Source organism: Scomber japonicus, chromosome 17, assembly GCF_027409825.1.
Source record: "Scomber japonicus isolate fScoJap1 chromosome 17, fScoJap1.pri, whole genome shotgun sequence".
Lineage (NCBI taxonomy): Eukaryota > Metazoa > Chordata > Actinopteri > Scombriformes > Scombridae > Scomber > Scomber japonicus.
The window spans coordinates 540,519-554,313 of NC_070594.1; the positions used below are offsets into that span (position 1 = coordinate 540,519).

General features: G+C 47.9%; 1 protein-coding gene across 1 annotated transcript in view; it reads right to left on the reverse strand.

Annotated features, from left to right (window-relative positions):
• The window catches only part of LOC128377441 (tumor necrosis factor alpha-induced protein 2-like), a 17,887-nt gene extending 5,784 nt beyond the window's left edge, over window positions 1-12,103 (reverse strand). The window contains exons 1-11 of the mRNA XM_053337393.1: window positions 11,776-12,103; window positions 11,601-11,661; window positions 8,039-8,122; window positions 7,841-7,950; window positions 7,141-7,238; window positions 4,952-5,521; window positions 3,394-3,605; window positions 2,360-2,474; window positions 1,494-1,616; window positions 506-600; window positions 1-74 (exon numbers count right to left, since the gene is read on the reverse strand). The exon at window positions 1-74 is cut by the window's left edge and continues 19 nt beyond it. Coding sequence (XP_053193368.1) covers window positions 1-74; window positions 506-600; window positions 1,494-1,616; window positions 2,360-2,474; window positions 3,394-3,605; window positions 4,952-5,521; window positions 7,141-7,238; window positions 7,841-7,950; window positions 8,039-8,122; window positions 11,601-11,661; window positions 11,776-12,103 — 1,870 coding nt within the window. The remainder of the gene's footprint in view (window positions 75-505; window positions 601-1,493; window positions 1,617-2,359; window positions 2,475-3,393; window positions 3,606-4,951; window positions 5,522-7,140; window positions 7,239-7,840; window positions 7,951-8,038; window positions 8,123-11,600; window positions 11,662-11,775) is intronic.
• Window positions 12,104-13,795: the final 1,692 nt, after the last annotated feature.

The following is a 13,795-nucleotide window of genomic DNA, read 5'->3' on the forward strand; positions in this document are numbered from 1 at the left end:
CCAGGTGAGCCTTCATCACCGAACGCACGTTACCATGGTTACCCTTCACAAAGTCCTCCATAGACGTCTTGTAGCTGAAACACATGACACACCTGTCTCACACCTGTCTCACACCTGTCTCACACCTGTCTCACACCTGTCTCACACAGGTCTCACCTGTCACACAGGTCTCACCTGTCTCACCTGTCACACCTGTCACACATGACACACCTGTCTCACACCTGTCTCACACAGGTCACACCTGTCACACCTGTCTCACCTCTCACACCTGTCACACCTCTCACACCTGTCACACCTGTCTCACCTCTCACACCTGTCTCATCTGTCACATCTGTCTCACCTGCCACACCTGTCTCACCTGTCTCACCTCTCACATCTGTCACATCTGTCACACCTATCACACTTCTCACATCTGTCTCACCTCTCACACCTGTCTCACACCTGTCTCACACCTGTCTCACACCTGTCTCACACCTGTCTCACCTGTCACACCTGTCTCATGTACCTGCTGAGGAAGTCCTCCAGGTGAGCTGTGATTCGCTCAGCTTTGCTCTGCTCTCCAATCACACACCTGAACTCAGTCAGGAATCCGTCTATAACCTGGAAACACAGAACCCAGAGTTTACCCATCACCCAAATATACAGACACACCTGCCACACACCTACAGAGCTAATGGCCCTGTCTCACCTGTCTCACCTGTCTCACCTGTCTCACCTGTCTCATCTGTAATGACCCTGTCTCACCTGTAATGACCCTGTCTCACCTGTAATGACCCTGTCTCACCTGTCTCACCTGTAATGACCCTGTCTCACCTGTCTCACCTGTAATGACCCTGTCTCACCTGTAATGACCCTGTCTCACCTGTCTCACCTGTAATGACCCTGTCTCACCTGTCTCACCTGTAATGACCCTGTCTCACCTGTAATGACCCTGTCTCACCTGTCTCACCTGTCTCACCTGTAATGACCCTGTCTCACCTGTAATGACCCTGTCTCACCTGTCTCACCTGTCTCACCTGTAATGACCCTGTCTCACCTGTAATGACCCTGTCTCACCTGTCTCACCTGTAATGACCCTGTCTCACCTGTAATGACCCTGTCTCACCTGTCTCACCTGTAATGACCCTGTCTCACCTGTCTCACCTGTAATGACCCTGTCTCACCTGTCTCACCTGTAATGACCCTGTCTCACCTGTAATGACCCTGTCTCACCTGTCTCACCTGTCTCACCTGTAATGACCCTGTCTCACCTGTAATGACCCTGTCTAACCTGTCTCACCTGTAATGACCCTGTCTCACCTGTCTCACCTGTAATGACCCTGTCTCACCTGTAATGACCCTGTCTCACCTGTAATGACCCTGTCTCACCTGTCTCACCTGTAATGGCCCTGTCTCACCTGTCTCACCTGTCTCACCTGTAATGGCCCTGTCTCACCTGTAATGGCCCTGTCTCACCTGTAATGACCCTGTTTCACCTGTCTCACCTGTCTCACCTGTATGACGTCGACAGCCAGAGGACTGAAGTAGTAGTGGTCTAGGAGCTCAGGTGTCTTCCCGCTCAGCCAGTTCTCCTCTTCTTTCTTCAGCGCGGTGCTGAGACACGACTTCACTTTGTCCTGAAGGAGAGACATCTCAACACGTCACAGAGACAGCTCAACGTGTCACAGAGACAGCTCAACACGTCACAGAGACAGCTCAACGTGTCACAGAGACAGCTCAACGTGTCACAGAGACAGCTCAACGTGTCACAGAGACAGCTCAACACGTCACAGAGACAGCTCAACGTGTCACAGAGACAGCTCAACGTGTCACAGAGACAGCTCAACACGTCACAGAGACAGCTCAACGTGTCACAGAGACAGCTCAACACGTCACAGAGACAGCTCAACGTGTCACAGAGACAGCTCAACACGTCACAGAGACAGCTCAACGTGTCACAGAGACAGCTCAACACGTCACAGAGACAGCTCAACGTGTCACAGAGACAGCTCAACGTGTCACAGAGACAGCTCAACGTGTCACAGAGACAGCTCAACGTGTCACAGAGACAGCTCAACACGTCACAGAGACAGCTCAACGTGTCACAGAGACAGCTCAACACGTCACAGAGACAGCTCAACGTGTCACAGAGACAGCTCAACACGTCACAGAGACAGCTCAACGTGTTACAGAGACGCAGACGTAAAGAACAAAGTCAGTCACAGACGTTAAAACATGAAGCAGAAACACATCATCACAAATATACCAGGAACAAAACCAGAACTTTAGATTCCACCAGACAGACAGACATTAATATTAATATTAAACATTAATCTTATTAAACAGCAGCAGCAGGGTTAGGGAGAGCTGGCTCGGTCACCTCTGTGTGGGTCAGGTACTGGTCCTCCAGCTGGGTCCGGTTCTCCTGCAGCAGCAGAGAACCCAGACAGGCCGTCTTTATCTTCCCGTCCAGCTCTTCATGCTTCAACACTTCACTGAAGGAACAAACACACAGCTGGACGTCAGAGGGAACATCTGGACGTCAGAGGGAACATCTGGAGCTACACACACTTCACATGTAGATTCCTGTCATACCACAATAACCTGAAACAGACGTGTGAGTTTAAAACCCTCCGAACATCTCTGAGTTTATCTCTGAACTCATCTCTGAGTTTATCTCTGAACTCATCTCTGAGTTTATCTCTGAACTCATCTCTGAGTTTATCTCTGAACACATCTCTGAGTTTATCTCTGAGAAACAAACTGAGGCTACAGGCGAGACTCAGATCTGCTGATCAGGACGTGTGGAGGCTGGGTTAGCGTCAGAGAGTTCTAGCTTCACATCTACTTTATAATCCATGTTTCCTCCCTTCCTCCCTTCCTACCTTCCTCCCTTCCTCCCTTCCTCCCTTCCTCCCTTCCTCCCTTCCTACCTTCCTACCTTCCTTCCTTCCTTTCCTTCATTCAGACTCTGAAGCTTCATATCTACTTTATAATCCATGTTTCTACAGAAGGTAGAGGAAGACAGTATGAACAGGAGGAATCATTACACACACACACACACACACACACACAGACACACACACACACAGACACACACACACACAGACACACACACACACACAGACACACACTGACTCACACACACACACACACACACACACACACACACAGACACACACACACACAGACACACACACACACACAGACACACACTGACTCACACACACACACACACACACACACACTGACTCACACACACACACACACACACACACTGACTCACACAGACACACACACACACACACACTGACTCACACACACACACACACACACACTGACTCACACACACACACACACACACACACACACACACACACACACACACACACACACACACACACACAGACTCACAGTGGGTAGCAGTGGTTGACCCAGTACAGCAGGTAGGAGCAGTCCTGGTTCTGGAGGCCCGGTGCTGCCAGCTGAGTGATCCGGGTGGAGAACCTCTGCTGGTAGAGTCCGGCGTAGACGTTCAGGACGTCCATGTGAGGAGGGTAACAGTCCACCACCGTCCTCACCACCGTCAGCAGGTCCTCCTTCACACGCTTCCCCAACCGACACACCTGCACAGGTACCACAGCAGAACCCTGAACCCTGAACCCCAACCGACACACCTGCACAGGTACCACAGCAGAACCCTGAACCCTGAACCCTGCACAGGTACCACAGCAGAACCCTGAACCCCAACCGACACACCTGCACAGGTACCACAGCAGAACCCTGAACCCTGCACAGGTACCACAGCAGAACCCTGAACCCCAACCGACACACCTGCACAGGTACCACAGCAGAACCCTGAACCCTGAACCCTGAACCCTGCACAGGTACCACAGCAGAACCCTGAACCCTGAACCCTGCACAGGTACCACAGCAGAACCCTGAACCCTGCACAGGTACCACAGCAGAACCCTGAACCCCAACCGGCACACCTGCACAGGTACCACAGCAGAACCCTGAACCCTGCACAGGTACCACAGCAGAACCCTGAACCCTGAACCCTGAACCCCAACCGACACACCTGCACAGGTACCACAGCAGAACCCTGAACCCCAACCGACACACCTGCACAGGTACCACAGCAGAACCCTGAACCCCAACCGACACACCTGCACAGGTACCACAGCAGAACCCTGAACCCTGCACAGGTACTACAGCAGAACCCTGAACCCTGCACAGGTACCACAGCAGAACCCTGAACCCCAACCGACACACCTGCACAGGTACCACAGCAGAACCCTGAACCCCAACCGACACACCTGCACAGGTACCACAGCAGCGGGGGCTCAGAGACCACGTCCACACCCTCACACAGTCAGACCACCGAGAGCTTCTACTGAACCCTGGAACCCTGGAACCCTGGGACCCTGGAACCCTGAACCCTGGAACCCTGGAACCCTGAACCCTGGAACCCTGGAACCCGGAACCCTGGAACCTTGGAACCCTGAGCCCTGGAACCCTGAACCCTGGAACCCTGAACCCTGGAACCCTGAACCCTGGAACCCTGAACCCTGGAACCCTGGAACCCGGAACCCTGGAACCTTGGAACCGTGAGCCCTGAACCTTGGAACCCTGAACCCTGAACCCTGAACCCTGGAACCCGGAACCCTGAACCCTGAACCCTGGAACCCGGAACCCTGGAACCCTGAACCCTGGAACCCTGAACCCTGGAACCCTGAACCCTGAACCCGGAACCCTGGAACCCTGAACCCTGAATCCTGGAACCCTGGAACCCTGGAACCCTGGAACCCTGAACCCTGGAACCCTGAACCTCATCATCATCATCGGTTCTATCAACACATGAAATGTTCCTTCCTGAACGAAGTCACATGACTGCACTGACTTCCTGCTCATGTTGAAATGTGTCTCACAGACAGAACCATGACAGGAAGTGATGTCACTGAGGACTCACCTCCCTCTTCACAGGTGAGGAGAGCTGGTGTGCTCCTCCTGCTCCTCCTGCTCCTACTGCTCCTCCTGCTCCTCCTGCCTCCTCCTCTGCAGCCTCCTTCAGTCTGGACTCCACCATGTTACTCAGCAGCTCGTTGTGACTGCTGAGACACTTCAGCGGCCGCCACGCTGGGACCCGCCGGCCCCCCCCAGCAGCGCCGGCCCACCGCCGGTCCTGCGCCTCCTGCTGCTGGATGGAGGCCACGGCGCTCCGCAGGGCCCCCACCTCCCCCGAGGAGGAGGAGCAGGAGGAGGAGGAGGAGGAGGAGGAGGTGAAGGTGTTGTGGACAGTCATTAGTATCTGCAGCCGCAGAGCCTCCAGCTCTCTCTGCAGCTCGTCCTCCTCCTGCTCCTGCTCCTCCTCCTGCTCCTCCTGCTGCTCCTCCTGCTCCTCCTCCTGCTGCTCCTGCTCTGACTGACTGAACAGCTGCTCCTCCCTGATGATGAGCCTCCTGCTGATCTCCTCCAGCTGCTCCTCCTCCTGCTCCTCCTGCTCCTCCTCATGCTCCTCCTGCTCCTCCTCCTGCTGCTGCTCCTCTGCATGAAGCACAGCAGAAAAAATCAGCATTGAGCAGCAGAACATGATCAGACACCACAGAGGTTCTCCTGGTTCAGACCAGCAGGAGAGTTCTATCTGAGGTTCTGGTGGTTCTGTTGGTTCTATCTGAGGTTCTGTTGGTTCTATCTGAGGTTCTGATGGTTCTGTTGGTTCTATCTGAAGTTCTGTTTGTTCTATCTGAGGTTCTGATGGTTCTATGTGAGGTTCTGATTGTTCTGTTGGTTCTATCTGAGGTTCTGATGGTTCTATGTGAGGTTCTGTTGGTTCTGTTGGTTCTATCTGAGGTTCTGTTGGTTCTATCTGAGGTTCTGATGGTTCTGTTGGTTCTATCTGAGGTTCTGATGGTTCTATGTGAGGTTCTGTTGGTTCTGTTGGTTCTATCTGAGGTTCTGAGTGTTCTGTTGGTTCTATCTGAGGTTCTGATTGTTCTGTTGGTTCTATCTGAGGTTCTGATGGTTCTATGTGAGGTTCTGTTGGTTCTGTTGGTTCTATCTGAGGTTCTGTTGGTTCTATCTGAGGTTCTGATGGTTCTGTTGGTTCTATCTGAGGTTCTGATGGTTCTATGTGAGGTTCTGTTGGTTCTGTTGGTTCTATCTGAGGTTCTGATTGTTCTGTTGGTTCTATCTGAGGTTCTGATTGTTCTGTTGGTTCTATCTGAGGTTCTGGTGGTTCTATGTGAGGTTCTGTTGGGTTTGTTGGTTCTATCTGTGGTTCTGTTGGTTCTGGTGGTTCTATCTGAGGTTCTGATGGTTCTGTTGGTTCTATCTGAGGTTCTGTTGGTTCTATCTGAGGTTCTGATGGTTCTGTTGGTTCTATCTGAAGTTCTGTTTGTTCTATCTGAGGTTCTGATGGTTCTATGTGAGGTTCTGATGGTTCTGTTGGTTCTATCTGAGGTTCTGATGGTTCTATGTGAGGTTCTGTTGGTTCTGTTGGTTCTATCTGAGGTTCTGTTGGTTCTATCTGAGGTTCTGATGGTTCTGTTGGTTCTATCTGAGGTTCTGATGGTTCTATGTGAGGTTCTGTTGGTTCTGTTGGTTCTATCTGAGGTTCTGCTTGTTCTGTTGGTTCTATCTGAGGTTCTGATTGTTCTGTTGGTTCTATCTGAGGTTCTGATGGTTCTATGTGAGGTTCTGTTGGTTCTGTTGGTTCTATCTGAGGTTCTGTTGGTTCTATCTGAGGTTCTGATGGTTCTGTTGGTTCTATCTGAGGTTCTGATGGTTCTATGTGAGGTTCTGTTGGGTTTGTTGGTTCTATCTGAGGTTCTGATTGTTCTGTTGGTTCTATCTGAGGTTCTGTTGGGTCTGTTGGTTCTATCTGAGGTTCTGTTGGGTCTGTTGGTTCTATCTGAGGTTCTGATGGTTCTGTTGGTTCTATCTGAGGTTCTGTTGGCTCTATCTGAGGTTCTGTTGGTTCTGTTGGTTCTATCTGAGGTTCTGTTGGTTCTATCTGAGGTTCTGTTGGTTCTGTTGGTTCTATCTGAGGTTCTGATTGTTCTGTTGGTTCTATCTGAGGTTCTGTTGGTTCTGTTGGTTCTATCTGAGGTTCTGATTGTTCTGTTGGTTCTATCTGAGGTTCTGTTGGTTCTGACCTGCATTGTGGTTCTTCTGTTTGCGGTTCTTCCAGATCTTTCGAGGGATCTTCAGTCTGGGCAGCCTCCTCCGTTCTCCTCCTCGGTTCTCCTCGTCGCCTCCTGCTCAACATTCAGCACCAACATGTTCAGGGTTAGGGTTATTATGGGATGTTCTGTCACACAGAGACACAGGAACCCTAACCCTAACCCACTCAGCTGGACCTGAACACACATTCATTTAACTCTGACGTCACAGTTAGTTTAATAACCCTGATGTAACTTCATGAATCTGAACGTTGATCATTAATAAGTGTAAAGCTGTTTCCTACCTCTCATCTCTGCCGCTTGATTCTCTGACGGAGCTGCGCGGAGGAGGGGCGGAGTTACCGGCGTGACGGGGGCGGAGTCACGTGACTTACTGACTTTTACAGGAGCTGTTTCTCCCCTCCCCTCCTCCCTCCCCCCCCCCCCTCCTCTCCTGTTTCTCCTCCTCCCCCTCCCCTCCTCCTGACTGTTACAGGAGCTCTTCCTCTTCTCCTCCTCCTCTCCTCCTCCTGACTGTTACAGGAGCTGTTTCTCCTCTCCTCCCCTCCCCTCCTCCCCTCCTCTACTCCTCCTCTCCTGTTTCTCCTCCTCCCCCTCCCCTCCTCCTCCCCTCCTCTTCTCCTCCTCCTCCTCATGGTTGATGGATGATAAAATATAAAGTTTCCATCATGACTCACCTCTGCTGCTCTGCTGCCCCCTGCTGGACAGAAAGGACCTCATCAGGACCAGGACTGCATCAGGACCAGGACTGCACCAGGACCAGGACCAGGACGGCACCAGGACTAGACTGGACCAGGACAGCACCAGGACTAGACTGAACCAGGACTAGACTGGACCAGGACTAGACTGGACCAGGATCAGGACCAGGACTGGACCAGGACTGCACCAGGACCAGGACTGCACCAGGACCAGGACCAGGACCAGGATCAGGACTGAACCAGGACTGCACCAGGACTAGACTGGACCAGGATCAGGACCAGGACTGTACCAGGACCAGGACCAGGACCAGGACCAGGACTGCACCAGGACTAGACTGGACCAGGACTAGACTGGACCAGGATCAGGACCAGGACTGGACCAGGACTGCACCAGGACTAGACTGGACCAGGATCAGGACTGAACCAGCTGCTGCAGCATCTCAGCTGATTTTAAACACTTTCACTTTCTGTTGGAGCTCTGACATCACTGCCTCCATCCAGCCTGTGTGTGTGTGTGTGTGTGTGTGTGTGTGTGTGTGTGTGTGTGTGTGTGTGTGTGTATTGCATTGCACACATCAGTCACCATGGCAACGGGTGCAGCTGTCTTTTCGTGCTCTGATCACTTCTAAGAACTGAGATTATTAATTTAACTTTTTAAAGATGAATCTGTTTCCTCTTTATTTGACAGGAAGTGACATCATCAGCAAACCTTTTCATTCATTAGATTCTTAACTGACAGTCTTCAGCGTGTAGATTTCAGTATTTCAGGTTGTTGGTTAAAAACTGTTTAAAGAGCAGACTTCCTGTTTGTCACATGACTTCAGTTACACATCAGCTGCTGTTTGGACTTTATTCACTCAACACTTTTTTCTTTTAACTTTAGTTTAAAATGAAACACAAAGTCCATTAAATGTGAAGGACTCAGTAGCAAGAAGGGGTCCACTCAGGCTGCGTTCACACTGCAAGACAAAACCAGATTATTAGCCGATCTAGATTAAATACCAGCGAGTAGCATCAGGCAGAACATGGAACCGTTCTCACACGAAGAACAAACAGGAACCAACACAGCACAAAAGATCATCGGCTGCCCCCTACCTCCCCTGTCCACCATCTACAACTCCCGGTGCCTAGGAACCAATTAACCCCAACCTCAACATCATACCAGCAATTAACCCCAACCTCAACATCATACCAGCAATTAACCCCAACCTCAACATTATACCAGCAATTAACCCCAACCTCAACATTATACCAGCAATTAACCCCAACCTCAACATCATACCAGCAATTAACCCCAACCTCAACATTATACCAACAATTAACCCCAACCTCAACATTATACCAGCAATTAACCCCAACCTCAACATTATACCAGCAATTAACCCCAACCTCAACATCATACCAGCAATTAACCCCAACCTCAACATTATACCAGCAATTAACCCCAACCTCAACATCATACCAGCAATTAACCCCAACCTCAACATTATACCAGCAATTAACCCCAACCTCAACATCATACCAGCAATTAACCCCAACCTCAACATCATACCAGCAATTAACCCCAACCTCAACATCATACCAGCAATTAACCCCAACCTCAACATCATACCAGCAATTAACCCCAACCTCAACATTATACCAGCAATTAACCCCAACCTCAACATTATACCAGCAATTAACCCCAACCTCAACATTATACCAGCAATTAACCCCAACCTCAACATCATACCAACAATTAACCCCAACCTCAACATTATACCAGCAATTAACCCCAACCTCAACATCATACCAGCAATTAACCCCAACCTCAACATTAAACCAGCAATTAACCCCAACCCCAACCTCAACATCATACCAGCAATTAACCCCAACCTCGACATTATACCAGCAATTAACCCCAACCTCAACATCATACCAGCAATTAACCCCAACCTCAACATTATACCAGCAATTAACCCCAACCTCAACATCATACCAGCAATTAACCCCAACCTCAACATCATACCAGCAATTAACCCCAACCTCAACATCATACCAGCAATTAACCCCAACCTCAACATCATACCAGCAATTAACCCCAACCTCAACATCATACCAGCAATTAACCCCAACCTCAACATCATACCAGCAATTAACCCCAACCTCAACATTATACCAGCAATTAACCCCAACCTCAACATTATACCAGCAATTAACCCCAACCTCAACATCATACCAGCAATTAACCCCAACCTCAACATCATACCAGCAATTAACCCCAACCTCAACATTATACCAGCAATTAACCCCAACCTCAACATTATACCAGGTGAGAAAGCAGGAACACTGAGGAACAAAGACGTGGACGGTTCTATACACAGGTGAAACAAATCATCAGAAGAAAGAGGGGAAGAAGTAAAACTGTCAACACAGGGGAAGACTAGACTTTCAAAATAAAACAGGAAGTGTACAATACAACATAAAATACAGAGTCTGACATTAAACACATTTCATATCAGAATGTCTCATGAATCTCAGGCGGTGATGATTCTCTGATGATATATTGTTTAAAAGTTGCTTTTGTAAGTCCCCTTTTATAATGTCTCTTTAATTTTGAAAGTACTTATTGAATGATGAAATGCTTTATTAATATTTCTGTGACTGTTGAGGTCCTCCATAAACTCGTTAATGATCAGAAACAAATAAAGACTGTAAAACATGGAATACGTAACATCTGTAAAGATCACTGCAGGATTCATTCTGTCATAAATATAAATACATAAATACACTAATAGTTTATTAGAAGTAGAATAACATTAAACACTGATTACAGCAAAGAGAAAAGACAAGTGATGTACTCTGAATAAGTAATGAATTAATATATTTATTGAAGTATAAAAAGCTGCCCAGCAAACATCATATTTACATCAGCTGCAGAGGAAAGCAGCCCATACATGTTATTATATACATACATGTTATTATTTTAACAATTTGTTTATTGAAATGTTTCAAACCAACAACAATGTAATGAAGTCATCCTAATTAAGCATCATACCTCCTCCACCCCCCACCCCAAATGTCTGTGGCGTACACAGAAAGAACGAGAGAGAAGAAAAATAAATAAATAAAAAACAAAGCAGGATAAAATAATAAGAAAAAAAATTATGAGAAAAAAAAAAAATGAATAAAAATAAAAATACAAAAATACCAAAGTTTGTAGGTACAAGGGAGATGAAGGTACTAACAGGAAACTGCTTGGGTGAAGCTGTATCTTTGTCTTATATAGCATTGTGTTACATTCAACCTTCCAGTTCTCCGCTTTCCTAAACTTTAGGTTATAGAGCCCCAAACTCCCTACAGGACACCACAGCACAGTTTAAGTTTGACCATGAGCATCACAATTAGGAGATATTCTATTACGTAAAAAGGTTACAAACCCCCCCCCCCCAACATTTATCAAAAAGGCTTTTTCTTAAGATTAAACATGATCTTCTCTGACGTTAAGTATAACTAACTCACCCCAGATCCCACAACCTCCTCCCACAGCACCTTCCACTATCCCATCCCCAAACGATAGGATACCAGTGCTAACTCCACAAGGAGTCATAAACCAAAAGGATAAATTCAAGGCTTTGGACCAAACCTCGCTCCAACTTGACTGGAGCTCCTGCAAACATTGCAAGAGTGAAAATGTGTAGCTAAGGACAGGGCTGAATTATTAAAGAACACAAAGACGGATGGATGGAGCAGCCCAAACTTTATGTCCGGTATATCCCTGAGCTGGCGTCGGATGTCATTGAAGGCAGCTCGGGCTTTGGCTGTCCGTGCAGTGAGACCAGGGAAAATGGAGATTGTTGAATTCTTCACCTTGGTTCACTGTTGGGCTCTGACATGTCGTAGAATATCAATACAGTCTGCATAATAGTGTAAACGTGCCATTATGGGATGAGGACAGTCGCCGGGTTTCGGCTTAGGTTGTAGGGATCGATGCACACGGTCCACAACTGGCTCTTTTCCTGAGCCGAAAGCGTCTTTAAGCAGAGTGGAAACCGTGCCATGTTCCTCAGGCAGTCCTATTATCCAAATGTTGTTATGGTGAGACCTCGCTTCACACTTACTGTCAAGAGTAACAAGTTGGGCCGGAAGCTTGTCCACTTTATGTTTGAGTGAAACCACATCGTCATTGTATGTTGACAGCGAGCCCTCCCTGTCAGTCACAGTCACATTTAGTACATCCACCTCCGACCTGATAGCCACCATGTTAGCATTTAGCTCTGCTCTTCACGCTTTGCAACTCAGACTTTATCTGGGTCAAGTTGTTTGTTATTGCCGTCTCCAATTCAGTCTTGAAAACGCCAGCCATCTCTTCTCGAAGAGCAGCAAGCAGTTCAGCCTTAAAGTCCACAGAAGTCATGCTCAGGATGGAGAGATGCAGCCGGAGGAGCAGACCTCGTTAGCATAGCCACCGGGTTGCTCTGACTTTTTTGTTTTGAAGGTATATCGACATGTAATGCAGTCACAATGAGCTTGTGGAGTCAAAATGTAGTCATAGAAAGTTCATGAAAGAGAGTTTTTCAGGAGCTCCAACAGGCGGGTCTTACGTCATTAGTCGCAAAGCCAGAAGTCCACTAATAACACTCCTAACAGGTATTTATCCTGCTTTGCATATTCTAGTCCGTTCAGATCACCACATCAATTCAGTCCAGAGGAGATCATTTCACTACTTCTAATAGAAACTATATTCTGACATTAAAGCACAGTCAGTGATCCAAATGAAACCAGAGTGAAACCTCGTCCACCTTCAACATTTAAACACAGGAAGCTGCTGTCACTTCCTGTTTCTATTGTTCACTGCTGAACAGAGTGAACAGTGATTTCAGCAACTGTCTTCAGTCAGCAGTGTGACTGTTGGTCTCCACAGGAGGAGACTCTCACTCAGACAGAGGACACAGAGACACTGAGGAACCAGACCCACACCTAAACCCAAACCCAGCATACAGAGGTTCAGTGAATGTGGTGTAGAAGGTGTGGAGGTGGATCAGTGTGTCAGAGGAGACTCTGTAGAAGGACAGAGTGCCAGCAGGACAGTCCACATACACTGCTACTCTGTGAGGGCCATAGAAGGAGGAGGAGTAGGAGGAGGAGGAGGAGAAGGGGGGGATGGGTGTTTCGATCTTATTGTGCCAGACAGAGTAACCACCTCTAGCAGAGAACCACAGACTCCAGGACTGATCGTTCCATCCAAACATACAGTCTTTACTGTTTCCTTTCCTGCCGATTCCTCTGTAACTCACTGATATATCAACTCTTTGTCTAAACTCGACCTCCCAGTAACAGCGACCAGTCAGAACATCATTACACAGCAGGTGAGGCCAGTAGTCAAATCTGTCTGGATGATCAGGATATGACTGATCTTTTCCCACATGTGTCACCTTCCTGTTGTTATCAGACAGTTTGAGGAATCTGTGTACTGTGTTTGTGTCCAGTGTGAGTTCACAGAAATCTGATGAAGAGAAGAAGAAACAACACAGCAGCAGTTTATCATCTGACACACCTGATGGATTTAGTGTTTAGTTGTCATGAATCAAATTCAATCCGCACTTACACTTCTTTATCCACTGCTCTCCACCATGGTCCACCCTGGAGGAAGAAACACAGTCAGAATGACTTTCTATCCAACATGAGTCCTAACTGCTGTTCAACATCTGTCTTTTAAAAGCCCAACTAGGGACATGAGATGGGAACTATCAATAGCTATAATCTCAATATGCAGAACATTAGTTACTGCAGGCTGTATGTAAAAAGCTGAAGTTGTAGTATGTTAATTTGCATTGTCCCAAACAAATACATTAAACAAATAAAACATTTCACAATCAGAAGTTTGGACAACATATGTTTAAAAGAGAGAGAGAGAGAGAGAAAGAGGGAGGTTCTGGCTCAGAGATGATGTTA